The sequence below is a fragment of the Myodes glareolus genome, chromosome 3 (assembly GCF_982192425.1).
Source record: "Myodes glareolus chromosome 3, mMyoGla1.1, whole genome shotgun sequence".
NCBI lineage: Eukaryota > Metazoa > Chordata > Mammalia > Rodentia > Cricetidae > Myodes > Myodes glareolus.
Window position 1 is genome coordinate 83,708,392 of NC_142028.1, and position 12,162 is coordinate 83,720,553.

Here is a 12,162-nt window from a genome sequence, read left to right on the forward strand (position 1 = left end):
ATCCTTTGTTGAGTCCTGTTGGCACTGAACTCTGCCTTCAGATAAATCTGAGTAGGCCACTTCTTGCCAGGTTTTTTGTCTCTGCCAGCATGGTTTGCTAGGCTGTGGTTGCCTCACAGCTGGCCGTGCATCTGCTTGGACTCCAGTCTCTTTGCTCGAGCCCACGCAGAATGGTCAGGGTCATCCCTCTCTTCCAGGCCTGCTGTTTCTCACTCACAGAGAGGCACTGCCTAAGTGTTGTCTCTTTAGGGCGCACCTAGGTGGCCGCAGCCTCTTCTCTCTGTGACTACTTTCCTGCAGCCACATTGCCTCTTATTTCAAGCACTCTCAGTTCATTTTCCCCCCAGGTGCTGTGTCTAGAACCCCATGTGGTTTTTCCAAGGCTCTCTTCCTTGTTCCCGCATTCGCAAACTCTTTTCCATCCCCTCTCCATGGTGCCATGGCTACGGACAGCACCCAAACCGTTATCGTCACCTCTGGAGCTCCCAGATCTTATTATTTGATCAGAAAAGCATCTGGAAGAATATTTTTTATAATCCATGTACTTTTGTTTTATAACCATCAAATAGCAAGCAGATCATTAACAGGCAACGTGGAGGCCACCAAGCATGTGAAATAAATTTGTAGCTGGTTTTTATTTTTTTTTGAGGGGCGGGGTTAGTTTGAGACAAAGTTTCACCACATCGCCCTGGCTGGTCTGGAACTCAGCATGTAGACCAGGTTAGCCTCGAACTCACAAAGATATGCCTGCCTCTGTGCTATGACAAAAGGTTGTGCATCACTCCTATGACTGTGAAATAATTATTTTTTTAACCTTTATGGTTCAACAGTGTTTTCAGTCTTCTTGATTTCATGAAAGTGAATTTTTGTTTGTTTGCCTGTTTTTGTGGTTCTGGAATCAAACACCAGGACATTCCCACGCTGGGTACGCACTCTGCCTCTGAGCCACACTTTCAGTCCTGCTCTTCTGTTGCTTTTGCTTTGTTTTGTTTTGAGACAGGGTTCCTCCCTGTAGTCCTGGCTGTCCTAGAACTCTCTCTATAGACCAGGCTGACCTTGAACTCACAGAGATCCTTCTACCTCTGCCTCCTGAGTGCTGGGATTAAAGGTGTGTACCATGATGATCAACATGCTTTTTTTTAATTTAAAAAATTATATACCACATAGTAATACATAGTAATACAGCTGAAACCAGAGAGAAAATAAATTCATTTTGGACATTTAAGAATTTTGAAACTGTAATTTCCAGTTAAAGTGCTGCAGAGTATTTGTGCTGTCCGTATCAGCAGAGTATTTGTGCTGTCCGTGTTAGCAGAGTATTTGTGCTGTCTGTGTCAGCAGAGTATTTGTGTTGTCCATATTAGTTTTTTTCTGCCTGTCGCAGCTGGGTCAACTTTGGAAGCTACAGGGCTATTCCGAACTAAGTAAGTGCTCTGTTTCAGGCAGAACGGTTTTGAAAGATAAGCCTTTATTGCTCCATATCATTACTCAACACTTAGAAACATTTGTAACAAATTATGAAGCTCTTAGGAAGCGTTTGTATTAAATACTTAGCTGTATGGGAAAGTTAAACAGACATGCCTTCTGTCTAATGTTATTTTGTAACATTTGTGAATGTTAATGTTTTCCTCCCACAGGGCAAGGCGGAGCACTGGTTGACAGAGGAGATAACACTTACGGAGGAAAGTGGGTCATAAACCCTAGTGGTGGACTCATTTCCAAGGGACACCCACTGGGAGCAACAGGTGACAATATCTTCAGATTTGAGAAGTTTTTATTCTTTTTGTCAAAATTATACTTTGACCTTGATTTCCTTTTTAATTCTTTTTTATATTTAATATATTATTTATATATTGTGTATGTATGCATGCACATGCATGTTCTATAGCGCACACATGTGGAGATCATAGGACAGCTTGAGGGAATTGGCTCTCTCTTTCCAGTTTTATGTGGGTCCTGGGGAATCAAATCTCAGGTCATCAAGCTTGGCACATATCTATCTGCGGAGCCATTTTGCTGGCCCTTATTTTGATTTTTCAAGACAGCCTAACTCTATAACTCAGGTTGGGCTGGAACTCACTGTGTAGTTCAGGATGATCTTAAACTTTTAGCAATCCCCTATGCCTGCCTTCTCCCAAATGCGGGGATTGTTGGTATGAACCTCTGTGAGTGGCTGAAGTCTATGATTTCAGTGTGTCTGTATTCTTTGAACTCATTGTGACTGGAGCTTCCTTTCCTTTCCTTTCCTTTCCTTTCCTTTCCTTTCCTTTCCTTTCCTTTCCTTTCCTTTCCTTTCCTTTCCTTTCCTTTCCTTCCTTCCTTCTTTCTTTCTTTCCTTCCTTTCTTTTCTTTCAATTTCTTTATTTTTTATGTACATTGGGATTTTGCCTGCATGAGAATACCAAATCCCCTCGAACTAGAGTTACAGACAGTTGTGAACTGCTATGTGGGTACGGTTCTTTGGAAGAGCGGCCAGCGCGCTTAGCCACTGAGCCACCTTTCCAGCTCCATGACTGGAGCTTTAAATGCTTCCTAACTGCAGTCACTTGATTTCCCTTTACCTGCAGTGTGCTAATTAACAAGCTGTTTCCTAAGAGAATTGCTGGACTACCCAGATAAGATTATCTCAGCTGAGCACTGCATGGAACTTGCCTCCTCTTGAGAAATCCAGACTAGAAATTATGAAATAAGAGCTTTACTGGCCACTGTGATTCCTCTGAGCAGTTAGAAATTAATCACTTTGACTCTAAGGTCTTTAACTGAAAAAATGTCAGCTTCTGTATTACAGCTTCTAAAATAACTTAGTGGCAAATTTCTGTTGTTTGTTTCTGTAAAGGTAGATGGGCTGTGTTTTCTCTTTATTATCTGTTATGTGTTGATTAATGGAATATTTTAACTTCTTGAAATTTCTGCAGTAAATTAAAGCAGTTAACCTTGTTTTATTTTTATTTAAAACTCAAGTTTCAGTTGAGTGTGGTGGTGCACACCTTTGTAGTGGGACCTTTTCTTCAGGACCACTGGCTTCCCAGTAATGACATGGAGACTTATTATTAATTATAAAAGCTTAGCCAATAGCTTAGGCTTGTTACTAATTCTTTTTTTTTCTGAGACAGGGTTTCTCTGTAGTTTTGGAGCTGTCCTGGAAGTAGCTCTTGTAGACCAGGCTGCCCTCAAACTCACAGAGGTCTGCCTGCCTCTGCCTCCCGAGTGCTGGGATTAAAGGTGTGCGCCACCACCGCCTGGCTATTACTAACTAACTCTTATAACTTAAACTAACCCATTTTTCTCAGTCTACTTTTCGTCTCGAGCTTTATCATCTTTCCTCAGTACTGCCCCTGCTGCTTCTCTCTGCCTGGGTGGTGACTCCTGCCTTTTTCTGCCCAGCATCAGTTACCTGAAAATCCTGGGTAGCTACTGGCTGTTCAGCTTTTTATTAAACCGATCAGAATGCCACATCTTCACAGTGTACAAAAAGATTATTCCACAACACACCTTTAATCCCAGCACTTAGGAGGCAGAGGCAGGAAAACTCTGAGTTTGAGGCCAGCCTGGTCTACAGAGTGAGTTCCAGGACAGCAAGGACTACACAGAGAGACTCTATGTCAAAAAACTAACAAAAACAACAAGAACCCCTCAGATTTTATAAGCGTATAACATAGTAGAAAATAGAAGCGCTAGACGGATTGGGGAAGAGAAAGGAAGAAGTGTGGCAGGGTGCAGGGCTGTTGCCATAGCTTAGTGGTGGGACACTTAGGATACAGAAGGCCCCAGGTTCTGTATCAGACTGTTTACAAAGGAAGATAAACAAGGGGGGGGGCAGGCAGACTGCGAATTCATAGGTAGTTCAGTGTGGTGTGCTACCCTGCCATTGTGTTCTTCTTTGCTCTCTTCTTTGGTTCTTTTATTATGTCATTTAAAATACTGGCAGAGGTTTATTATTTCCTCTCGTCCATGGAATTCCTTCTTTTTAGAAGTTTGTCATGGGTGCTCCTGGAGGGCAGAACTTAGCAGAGGTTGTGGAGGACCGCTGCTGACTGGCGTGCTCTCCCTGGCTCACTCAGCTTCCTTTTTAAAGCAGGACCACTAGCCCACCCTTGCCTTAGGCTAATCTGATGGCGGCATTCTCTCAGTTGAGGTTCCCTCCTGAGTGCTGGGATTAAAGGCACGCGCCACCACTGCCCAGCCTAGTAGGGTCTCTTTTAAGAGACGTGACCTCGCTCGCCACTGGTGATTGGCTGGGTTTATGGTATCAGGTGAGATTTCCTTCCTATTGAGTGGGCCTTAAGTCTAACTAGACAGCAGCGATCACCATCAGGACACAGTCACGATTGCACCTTCGGGGACATCTGGCTGTGCTGGTCATTGTTGTGGCTCATAGACACCACAGCTGGGTAAGACTATTGATTTCTCACCCCCCTTTTTATTTCCGGTGTGCCCAGGATAGTCCTCAGGAAGTAGGCTTTTGGGTCATGTCCAGCTCAACACCTCTGAGTCCTGTGGCCAAGTGTGTGCTATCTTTAGCAATTGGCCCTTTGACTTCTGGGATGAAACCAAGGGCAAGAACAATGCCTTCACTGTGGAGAGTCTCTTGAACTCCCCTGACCAACTATTCAGAAGGAGCTTTCTGGGTGTTTTGTTAGTCTACGGCTCTTGGTAGAGGCATTATCATCCCAAGTGGCATAACTTCATTTAAACAATAAATGTGTGTGTGTGTGTGTGTGTGTGTGTACATACACCTATATGTGCTATAAGTACATTAAAATTAGATGATTCCCTATGACTATTTCAAACATTCTCAGGGTTATTAGATCCCTCCCTCTCTATCTGTATTGTCTCCTTCTCCCCCTCCATTTTGAACCCCTACTCCTAACCAGCTCTTCCATTTCCCACTGAATATCGCCTGCATCCTTCTCGTCCCCTCTCAAGAGTTCAGCTTATCTTCCTCATTGCTTTTCAAAATGTTCCCATCTCAAAAGAATTAAGTGAGTCAACTTTTTTTTTTCTTCTTTCTTGAGACAAAATCTCACTAAGTAGTCCTGGAACTCAATATGCTGAACACGCTGGCCTTGAACTCACAGAGATCCGCCTGCCTCTGCCTCACACACACACACACACACACACACACACACACACACACACACCCAGCCGGATGCAGTGTTTTCGATTTCAGCATGCCAGGAAAGAATGGGCTGAAGAAAGTGTGCGAGCATTCCATGATTTTGTGAACTTGAGTCTTTTTTAAATGCTAGATCGCTTTGCGTGGGAACTAGCTGGGCTCGAATCTTGGGCTCGAAGTTCCTGAGGCGAGGGTGGTTTTAGCAGGAAGTCCCGACTAGCCGCTGCGTGGGGTGGGTGGGCGGAGACTTCGCTCTAACGCGGCCCGGGACGCTCTGTGCTCGACTCGCCAGGTCTGGCTCAGTGCGCGGAGCTCTGCTGGCAGCTGAGAGGCGAAGCCGGAAAGAGGCAGGTTCCTGGGGCAAAGGTGGCTCTGCAGCACAATTTAGGCCTCGGAGGAGCTGCGGTGGTTACACTCTACAGGATGGGTTTTCCTGGAGCTGTCAAGTAAGTGGCATTCCAAGTTTTGTTACTTTTGTACTTCTGACTGTTCGCAGTAAGTGACACTTGCATTTTTTTTTAAAAAAAAATTCACAATTTGATTGAACATTTAAGGGAAAGTATGGCATTACTGCTTTAACCTGACTTTAAAAGTTAAGACTTCTTTTTAAGCTCAATCAGCCTTAGGAAAGTTTTGTTCAGGAGGAAGCAACGAAACTAGGAATGCTGACCCACAAGTCTGTAGAACCCAGGCAGGTCGCCTTTTGGTTTCCTTTCCCACGGTCATGCTCTCCTTTCTCTCAGGTTGCTGAAGTGGTTCGGAGAAAACAACCAAATACATGTGCCATTGGATCCTTGCAGAGACGTTTCTGAATCAAGCCCTCGTGGCTGCTCGAATTCCTCCTGTCTTGCTTTCTTCCTCTCTTGGAAGCGCCTGCTGCTTCAGGTGCCTCTGTCCCAGCCATCTCGGATCCCTTGCAGCCTCTCGGGGTTGCTTCTTCTCCAAGGCCTAGCTTTGCCCTGTGTTTGAGTTCCACCCACCTTCTGCACTAGTTTCGGATTATGTATATCCTCTTCGGACTCTTCCTAGCTTTCCCTTCATTGGCTCCTTGCCTCTATTCCCAAATACCAGTGAATCTTCCCTAGTCCACAAACTCATTTTTCTTTTCTTCTTGCTTTAATTATTTTTAATTATTCTTTTTATTGAAGAGCATCTCTCTCCCTTTTCTTTTCTTCTTTTCTTTTCTTTCTTTCTTTCTTTCTTTCTTTCTTTCTTTCTTTCTTTCTTTCTTTTTTTTTGTTTATTTGTTTCATCGAGACGGTTTCTCTATGTAGTCCCGGCTGTCCTAGACCCATGCTGTCAGGCTGGCCTCGAACTCAGAGATCTGCTGCCTGCCTCTGCTGGCCACCGCTGGCTGTGATGAGCCTCTAATAGTGAACCACCTTTGTTTTTGTGTGTGCTGGAATACCTCAGGGTCTGGATTGAGGTCAGATCAGATTGTGTTCTGGGCCGAATGAATGAAGTGAGCACCATTGACCATATTCCATTCTTAAAGGTCTTTAACCACACTGTAACTTTCTAACACTGACGGGCTCTTTTTCTCTTGAAATTCTTGGTAATTACTTAATCATTTATTCCCACATTTTGTTCTACAAAGGATGGGGCACGCTTATAGACTCCATTACATCTTCACTTTTACAAACTTTGGGGTGTTTTCCTCTCCGTGGTCTCACTCTTCTTTCTCCACTCAGAACTTTATTTTTGCTTCAGACATTAAGACCTAGCTCAAAGACTAGTTCCTTTCTAATGTCCACAGCCTTCTGTGGTCCTTAGGTCTGACTCCAGTTTTGGTCTCTTGATGAGATTTAATTAAAATTGTGGCTTTTCCTGCCCCGTAGGGTCTGTCTCATATGAGTAAATGCTTTTGAATCAAATAAAGGGGATTGAATCTTGTTCTTTCTAAATCTGACTCATTCATTCTGTGCTGATAACCTTGGAATACCACCCAGTTCACTCTTGTAGTTGAAATCCCTTAGTAAAAGTCAAGCTATGAAAAGCCAACACAAGTGTTTAATTGGCATAGATACTTTGTTTCCTTCAGAGTAAAATTAGGAAGATTTTTATTTATTTAATTGGTGTTTGTAACTATCAAGCCTGTCATGGAACTAGCTCTTGTAGACCAGGCTGGCCTCGAACTCACAGAGCTATGCCTGTCTCTGCCTCCCGAGTGTTGAGAGTAAAGGCGTGCGTGCGCCAGCCGTGTGCAACTCTCTAGTTCTTTGTGTGCCCTTTCAGCAGTCCTTGTTCAACCTTCCTTGTGACCCCTGCTCTGTTTTCTGTCTCTGTATAGTTTGCCCTTTATGAATGTCAATAAGTTCATAAAAAAGGCAAACATTGGGGGCGCTCCTTTAATTTTAGTACCCATTGATGATTTTCTGACCTTTCATTCTGTATTTACTGACTGATATTCTGCCTTAAGAAAGTTCCCTTCTCTCCTTTTTTAAATGCATTCATATACACTGCATGAAGTCATGAGTTTGTATTTTATCTTAGAGGTCACACTTGTTAGTATCAGTTATTTTGGTGCTCAGAATGCCCCTGGTTTGGCCAGTGGGAACCCCCTCAAGGTGACTCTTGTCCTATGATTCTCTGTAGCACTTTCTTTCCCCTTGTTATGGCTCAAGAAGACAGTCCAATCTCTTCTTGTATTTTCTTTTAATTTTTTGTTTGTTGTTTTTCAAGACAAGGTTTCTCTGTGTAGCCTTGGCTGTCCTGGACCTCAGTCAATAGACTAGGCTGACCTTGAACTCAGAGATCCTCCTTCCTCTGCCTCCCAAATGCTGGGATTAAAGGCGTGTGCCACCACCACCCTGCTCTTTTAAAAATTTTTAATATTTATGTGTGTGTGTGTGTGTGTGTGTGTGTGTGTGTGTGTGTTTGGGCATGTGTGTGCAGGGGAGTAAAGGTACCAGATTCTCTGGAGCTAGAATTGTAGGCGATTGTGAGTTGCCTGGCGGGTCCATCTCTCCAGTCCCTCTTGCACTGTCCATGCCGCAATAACATCAAGCATTTCTCCAAGGACTCTTGGTTTCCTTCAGTGGAGAGTGATGTTGAGACACCGTATATATGGCTGCTCTCTAGGTACTCGTTCTTGCCACTCCAAGGCCTTCTCATGAGACGTGGTGGGCACATGCATACATTAGTTTAGCTAGTTTTTAAATAGAAACTTAGGAACAATGTTAATAATTTACGTGTCTCTATACTCATGTAGCCACCAGTTTTTAGCAGTTAGAATAGGAATGTAGGGTGTTAGAGAGATGGCTCAGTAGTTAAGAGCCCTGGCTGCTCTTCCAGAGGACCTGGGTTCAATTCCCAGCACCCACATGGCAGCTCACACCTGTCTGTAACTCCAGTTCCAGGGCTTCTGACTTCCGCACACAGACATACATGCAGGCAAAACACCAGTGAACATAAAATAAAATTACAAAAAAAAGAATAGGAGTTTAGACAACTAGTTAAACATCCTCTGTTGACGGCGTCATTTTAGTTGCATGTGTGTGGTTTGTGTTGTTGTTCTCCAGACAAAGAGGGAGAGGTGACCAGAAAGAGCGCCCTAACCTTTTTGTCATACTGCCTGTGTTGGGCCTGTTAACCTTTCTGTCACTTAGAAAATATTGGAAGTATCTGCTTCAGAGTTGAGAAACCTTCCAGAGTGTGCGTGTCACACACTTAGGTGTGGGTGAACCGTGTGTTTGTGCATCTATTCCCCGGCACATTTGTCTGTCTCCTTCCCTGTGCCTCTAGTTCAAGCCCTGCTCCAGTGGTTGAAATGATCTTATTTATTGAATTTGAGGGATCACTCAGGAGTTTGTAAAGAACACACTTGACTTTTTAACACAAAATGGGAGCTACCCCCTTGTCACAGCCCACAGCTTGGTCAAGGAGGATTGCCTTTCCCACCATCTCCTGGAGCGCTTTCTTCTAACTCCCAGCGCTTGAGGCTGTACTTCTGTTATGTCATAAGGGCTCCTCAGCCAGCTCTGAGGCCACAGGGACTTGCTGATTGTTTGTGAACTTCTCTCCCAGGGCTGTCGTGCGTTGCACAACTCTCTCTAATCAGAACAAGCGATGACCCATTATCTGTTGTCTTTAAAACTGAATGACTGAATTGGAGGACTTCTGTATTCGTCTCAAATACTAAGATAACTGTAACCCTTTTCAGACATGATTTTAAACTGCTTATCAGACACACTTTCCATGCTACACAGCTCACCGCTTAAAGTCTGTTCAGTGATTTCCAGATTATCCTTCCCGTGATCGGTTCTAGAAGGTTTCATCACCCCCGACAGGGCAAACACACACCCCAGATGCTTTCACTTCCAGTCTGTCTCATTTGCGGCCAGCTACTCACCCACTTGTCTCTGGATTTGCCTGCTTGTGCATATTCCGTATAAAGGAGGTCATTTGGTGTTACTCTTTCATGACTGGCTTCTTTGATATAGTATTTTCAAGGCGCTGTATTGCTGTTGAAGGCTGACTAGTCTCCCATTTGTATGAAAGCCCCTCCTGACTCTTGTCCTTACTGGTCTTTTTTCTCGTGCATGTGATGGGCTAGCTCACAATTTTGGCTTGCATCTCCTCAGTACTAATCATTTTCTGAGCCTCATTTCCTGGGCTGCTTATCCACCCTCCGTGTAGTTGGAGAACTGTCTGTTAGGGTTATTGCTGATTTGTATTAACTTCTTTCTGGCTGTGCTGGGTATTAAGGCCAGGGTATTGTGTATGCTAGGAAAGTGCTCCATCACTGAGCCATGCTCCTGCAGCCGCATTTCTCTGTATAAAAACCCCACATGGTAGGTGGTACCAAACTCACCGTAGATAAATTGGAGATCAGAGTTAAGACAGTTTAGCTAAAGAACGCTTCAGATTAAGAAGTAAGGTCCTAGCCACCATCACAGAGTAAAGTTCCTGTTTCGTTTACTTCTTAGCACTCACAGCCTTGTGACATTGTTGATACAGAGGCTGTGAAGGCCTTACAGTGAAACTGTCCCGTGTATCTAGTGTGAATCCAAACACAAAGTAGGATATTCTTTAACTTAATCTTTCTTTTCTTTCTTTTTCTTTTTTTAAAAACTTATTTGTTATGAATACAGTGTTCTGCCTGTGTCTGTGCCTGCATTCCAGAAGAGGGCACCAGATCTCATTACAGATGGTTGCTAGGAATTGAACTCAGATTCTCTGGAAGAGCAGCCAGTGTTCTTAACCTCTGAGCCATCTCTCCAGCTCCTAATCTTTTTATTTATTTATTATCTACCCAGCAGATACCTGCATGTACACCTGCAGGGCAGAAGAGGGCATTATATCTCATCATAGATAATTATGAGCTTCCATGTGGTTGGTGAGAATTGAACTCAGGACCTCTGGACAAGCAGCCATCTCTCCAGCCCTCCGCTCCTAATCTTTAAGCCCCTTTCAACATTATTTACTGCTAGACTTATTCCAGTAAACTTGTATTTACCAAATTAAAATAAAAACCAATCACAGTTTAGTTTCTACTAAAATTTTGTATTGAAAGAAGTTATGAGACTCTAGGCATACATCTGTATTCGACAGGCTGAGGGGAAGTTCACTTAAGCCTGGGCAGCAGCACAGCAAGAGAAAACAAAGTAAACAAGAGAACAAAAAGAAATCAGGAGAAATGTCTGTATGGGAGATAGCTGAGTTAAGTTATTACTCGATTTCTTTTACACAGGGCGTGTATAAAAGTAACTTTCAAGGAAGGATGTTCAGAAAATAGTTGACAGTATTTTTGTTAATCTTTTGTTAGTTTTTCTCTAATCTAATGGAAGGTTGATTAATCAATGATGAGCTTTTTCAAACACGAGAGACCTTGACCTTTGGAAATATGTCTGTACCTGCCACATAGTCAAGATACTTTGTACTCTTTCGAGCTGCCAGGATCAATTGTTCTACCAGATAGAATCAAGAAGTGTTTAGCTTTGAAAAGGACACATTGGTGATTAAAGGTTAAAAAACAGACTTATTTATTTAAGGCAGGGTTTCACTATGTAGCTCTGGCTGGCATGGAGCTTGCTGTGGCCCAGGGTGGCCTTGGATTCACAGAAGTTTACCTGCCTCTCACTAAAGTGTTGGTATTAAAGGCGTGTGCCACCACGTGAGGCAACTTTTTTCTTAAGACTCATTTACTTATTTTATGTGTATGTCTGTTTTGTCTGAATGTATATTTGTGAACCACATTCATGAGTGCATTGGAGTTACAGACGGTTGTGAGCCACCGTGTGGGTGCTGAGACTAGAACCTGGGTCCTCTGGAAGAGCAGCAAGTGCTCTTAAGTGATGAGTCATCGCTCCAGACCCGGAGTTTCAGTTTTATAAGATGAAAATTTAACATCACTGTACTGTACAGTTAAAAGTAGTTTGGGTGATGAAATTTATGTGACGTGGGGTTTTTGTTGTTTTATGTTTTGAGGTAGGGCCTCAGGAAGCCCAAGATGACGAGGAACTCACTATGCACCTGAGGATGATCTTCAACTCTCGATCCTCCTGTCTCTACCTCCCAAGTGCTGATATGGTGTACACCACTATATCTGGCTGTACTCTGTATGTCTTAACACACTGAAAATACTGGAGAAGCTTTTAAAAATTTATAGGATTGTTTCGTGCTTACACCCAGAAGGAAATGCTGCATTTCTTTAAGAGATTACTCAAAGATTCTATTTTTATCCCACCCCAAACAAGCATTTACCCCTCCTAGCTGTCACCACAGCAGAGATGAATTCAATTCGCCGTGCCATAAATGGTTCTCAGAAGAACCAGGTTACTGTTGTCACATCCCTTAGGTACTTGACCTTTTGACAGTGTTTGCCGTCGTTCACTCTTACCTGCTGGACCGTCTCTCCTCTAGGCTTCTGTGACCCTTTGCCTGATTTCTGAATGAATCCTCACTGGCTCCCAGACCTCTAAATAATGTCTTCCAAAGGACATTGTCCTGTCTCCTCTTCTCTATAGTCTACTCCAGGATTTCAACACTGTTGATTCTGTTGATGGTTGTTACTCCACTTGATCTCCCGCCTGGATCGATCCCTG

The 12,162-nt window shown here is 43.5% G+C and overlaps 1 protein-coding gene across 1 annotated transcript in view; it reads left to right on the forward strand.

Annotated features, from left to right (window-relative positions):
- Scp2 (sterol carrier protein 2) overlaps window positions 1-12,162 on the forward strand; it is a 77,292-nt gene that overhangs the window by 43,595 nt on the left and 21,535 nt on the right. Inside the window, exons 11-12 of the mRNA XM_087904763.1 lie at window positions 1,638-1,745; window positions 5,409-5,562. Of these exons, the coding sequence (XP_087760889.1) occupies window positions 1,638-1,745; window positions 5,409-5,562 (262 nt within the window). The remainder of the gene's footprint in view (window positions 1-1,637; window positions 1,746-5,408; window positions 5,563-12,162) is intronic.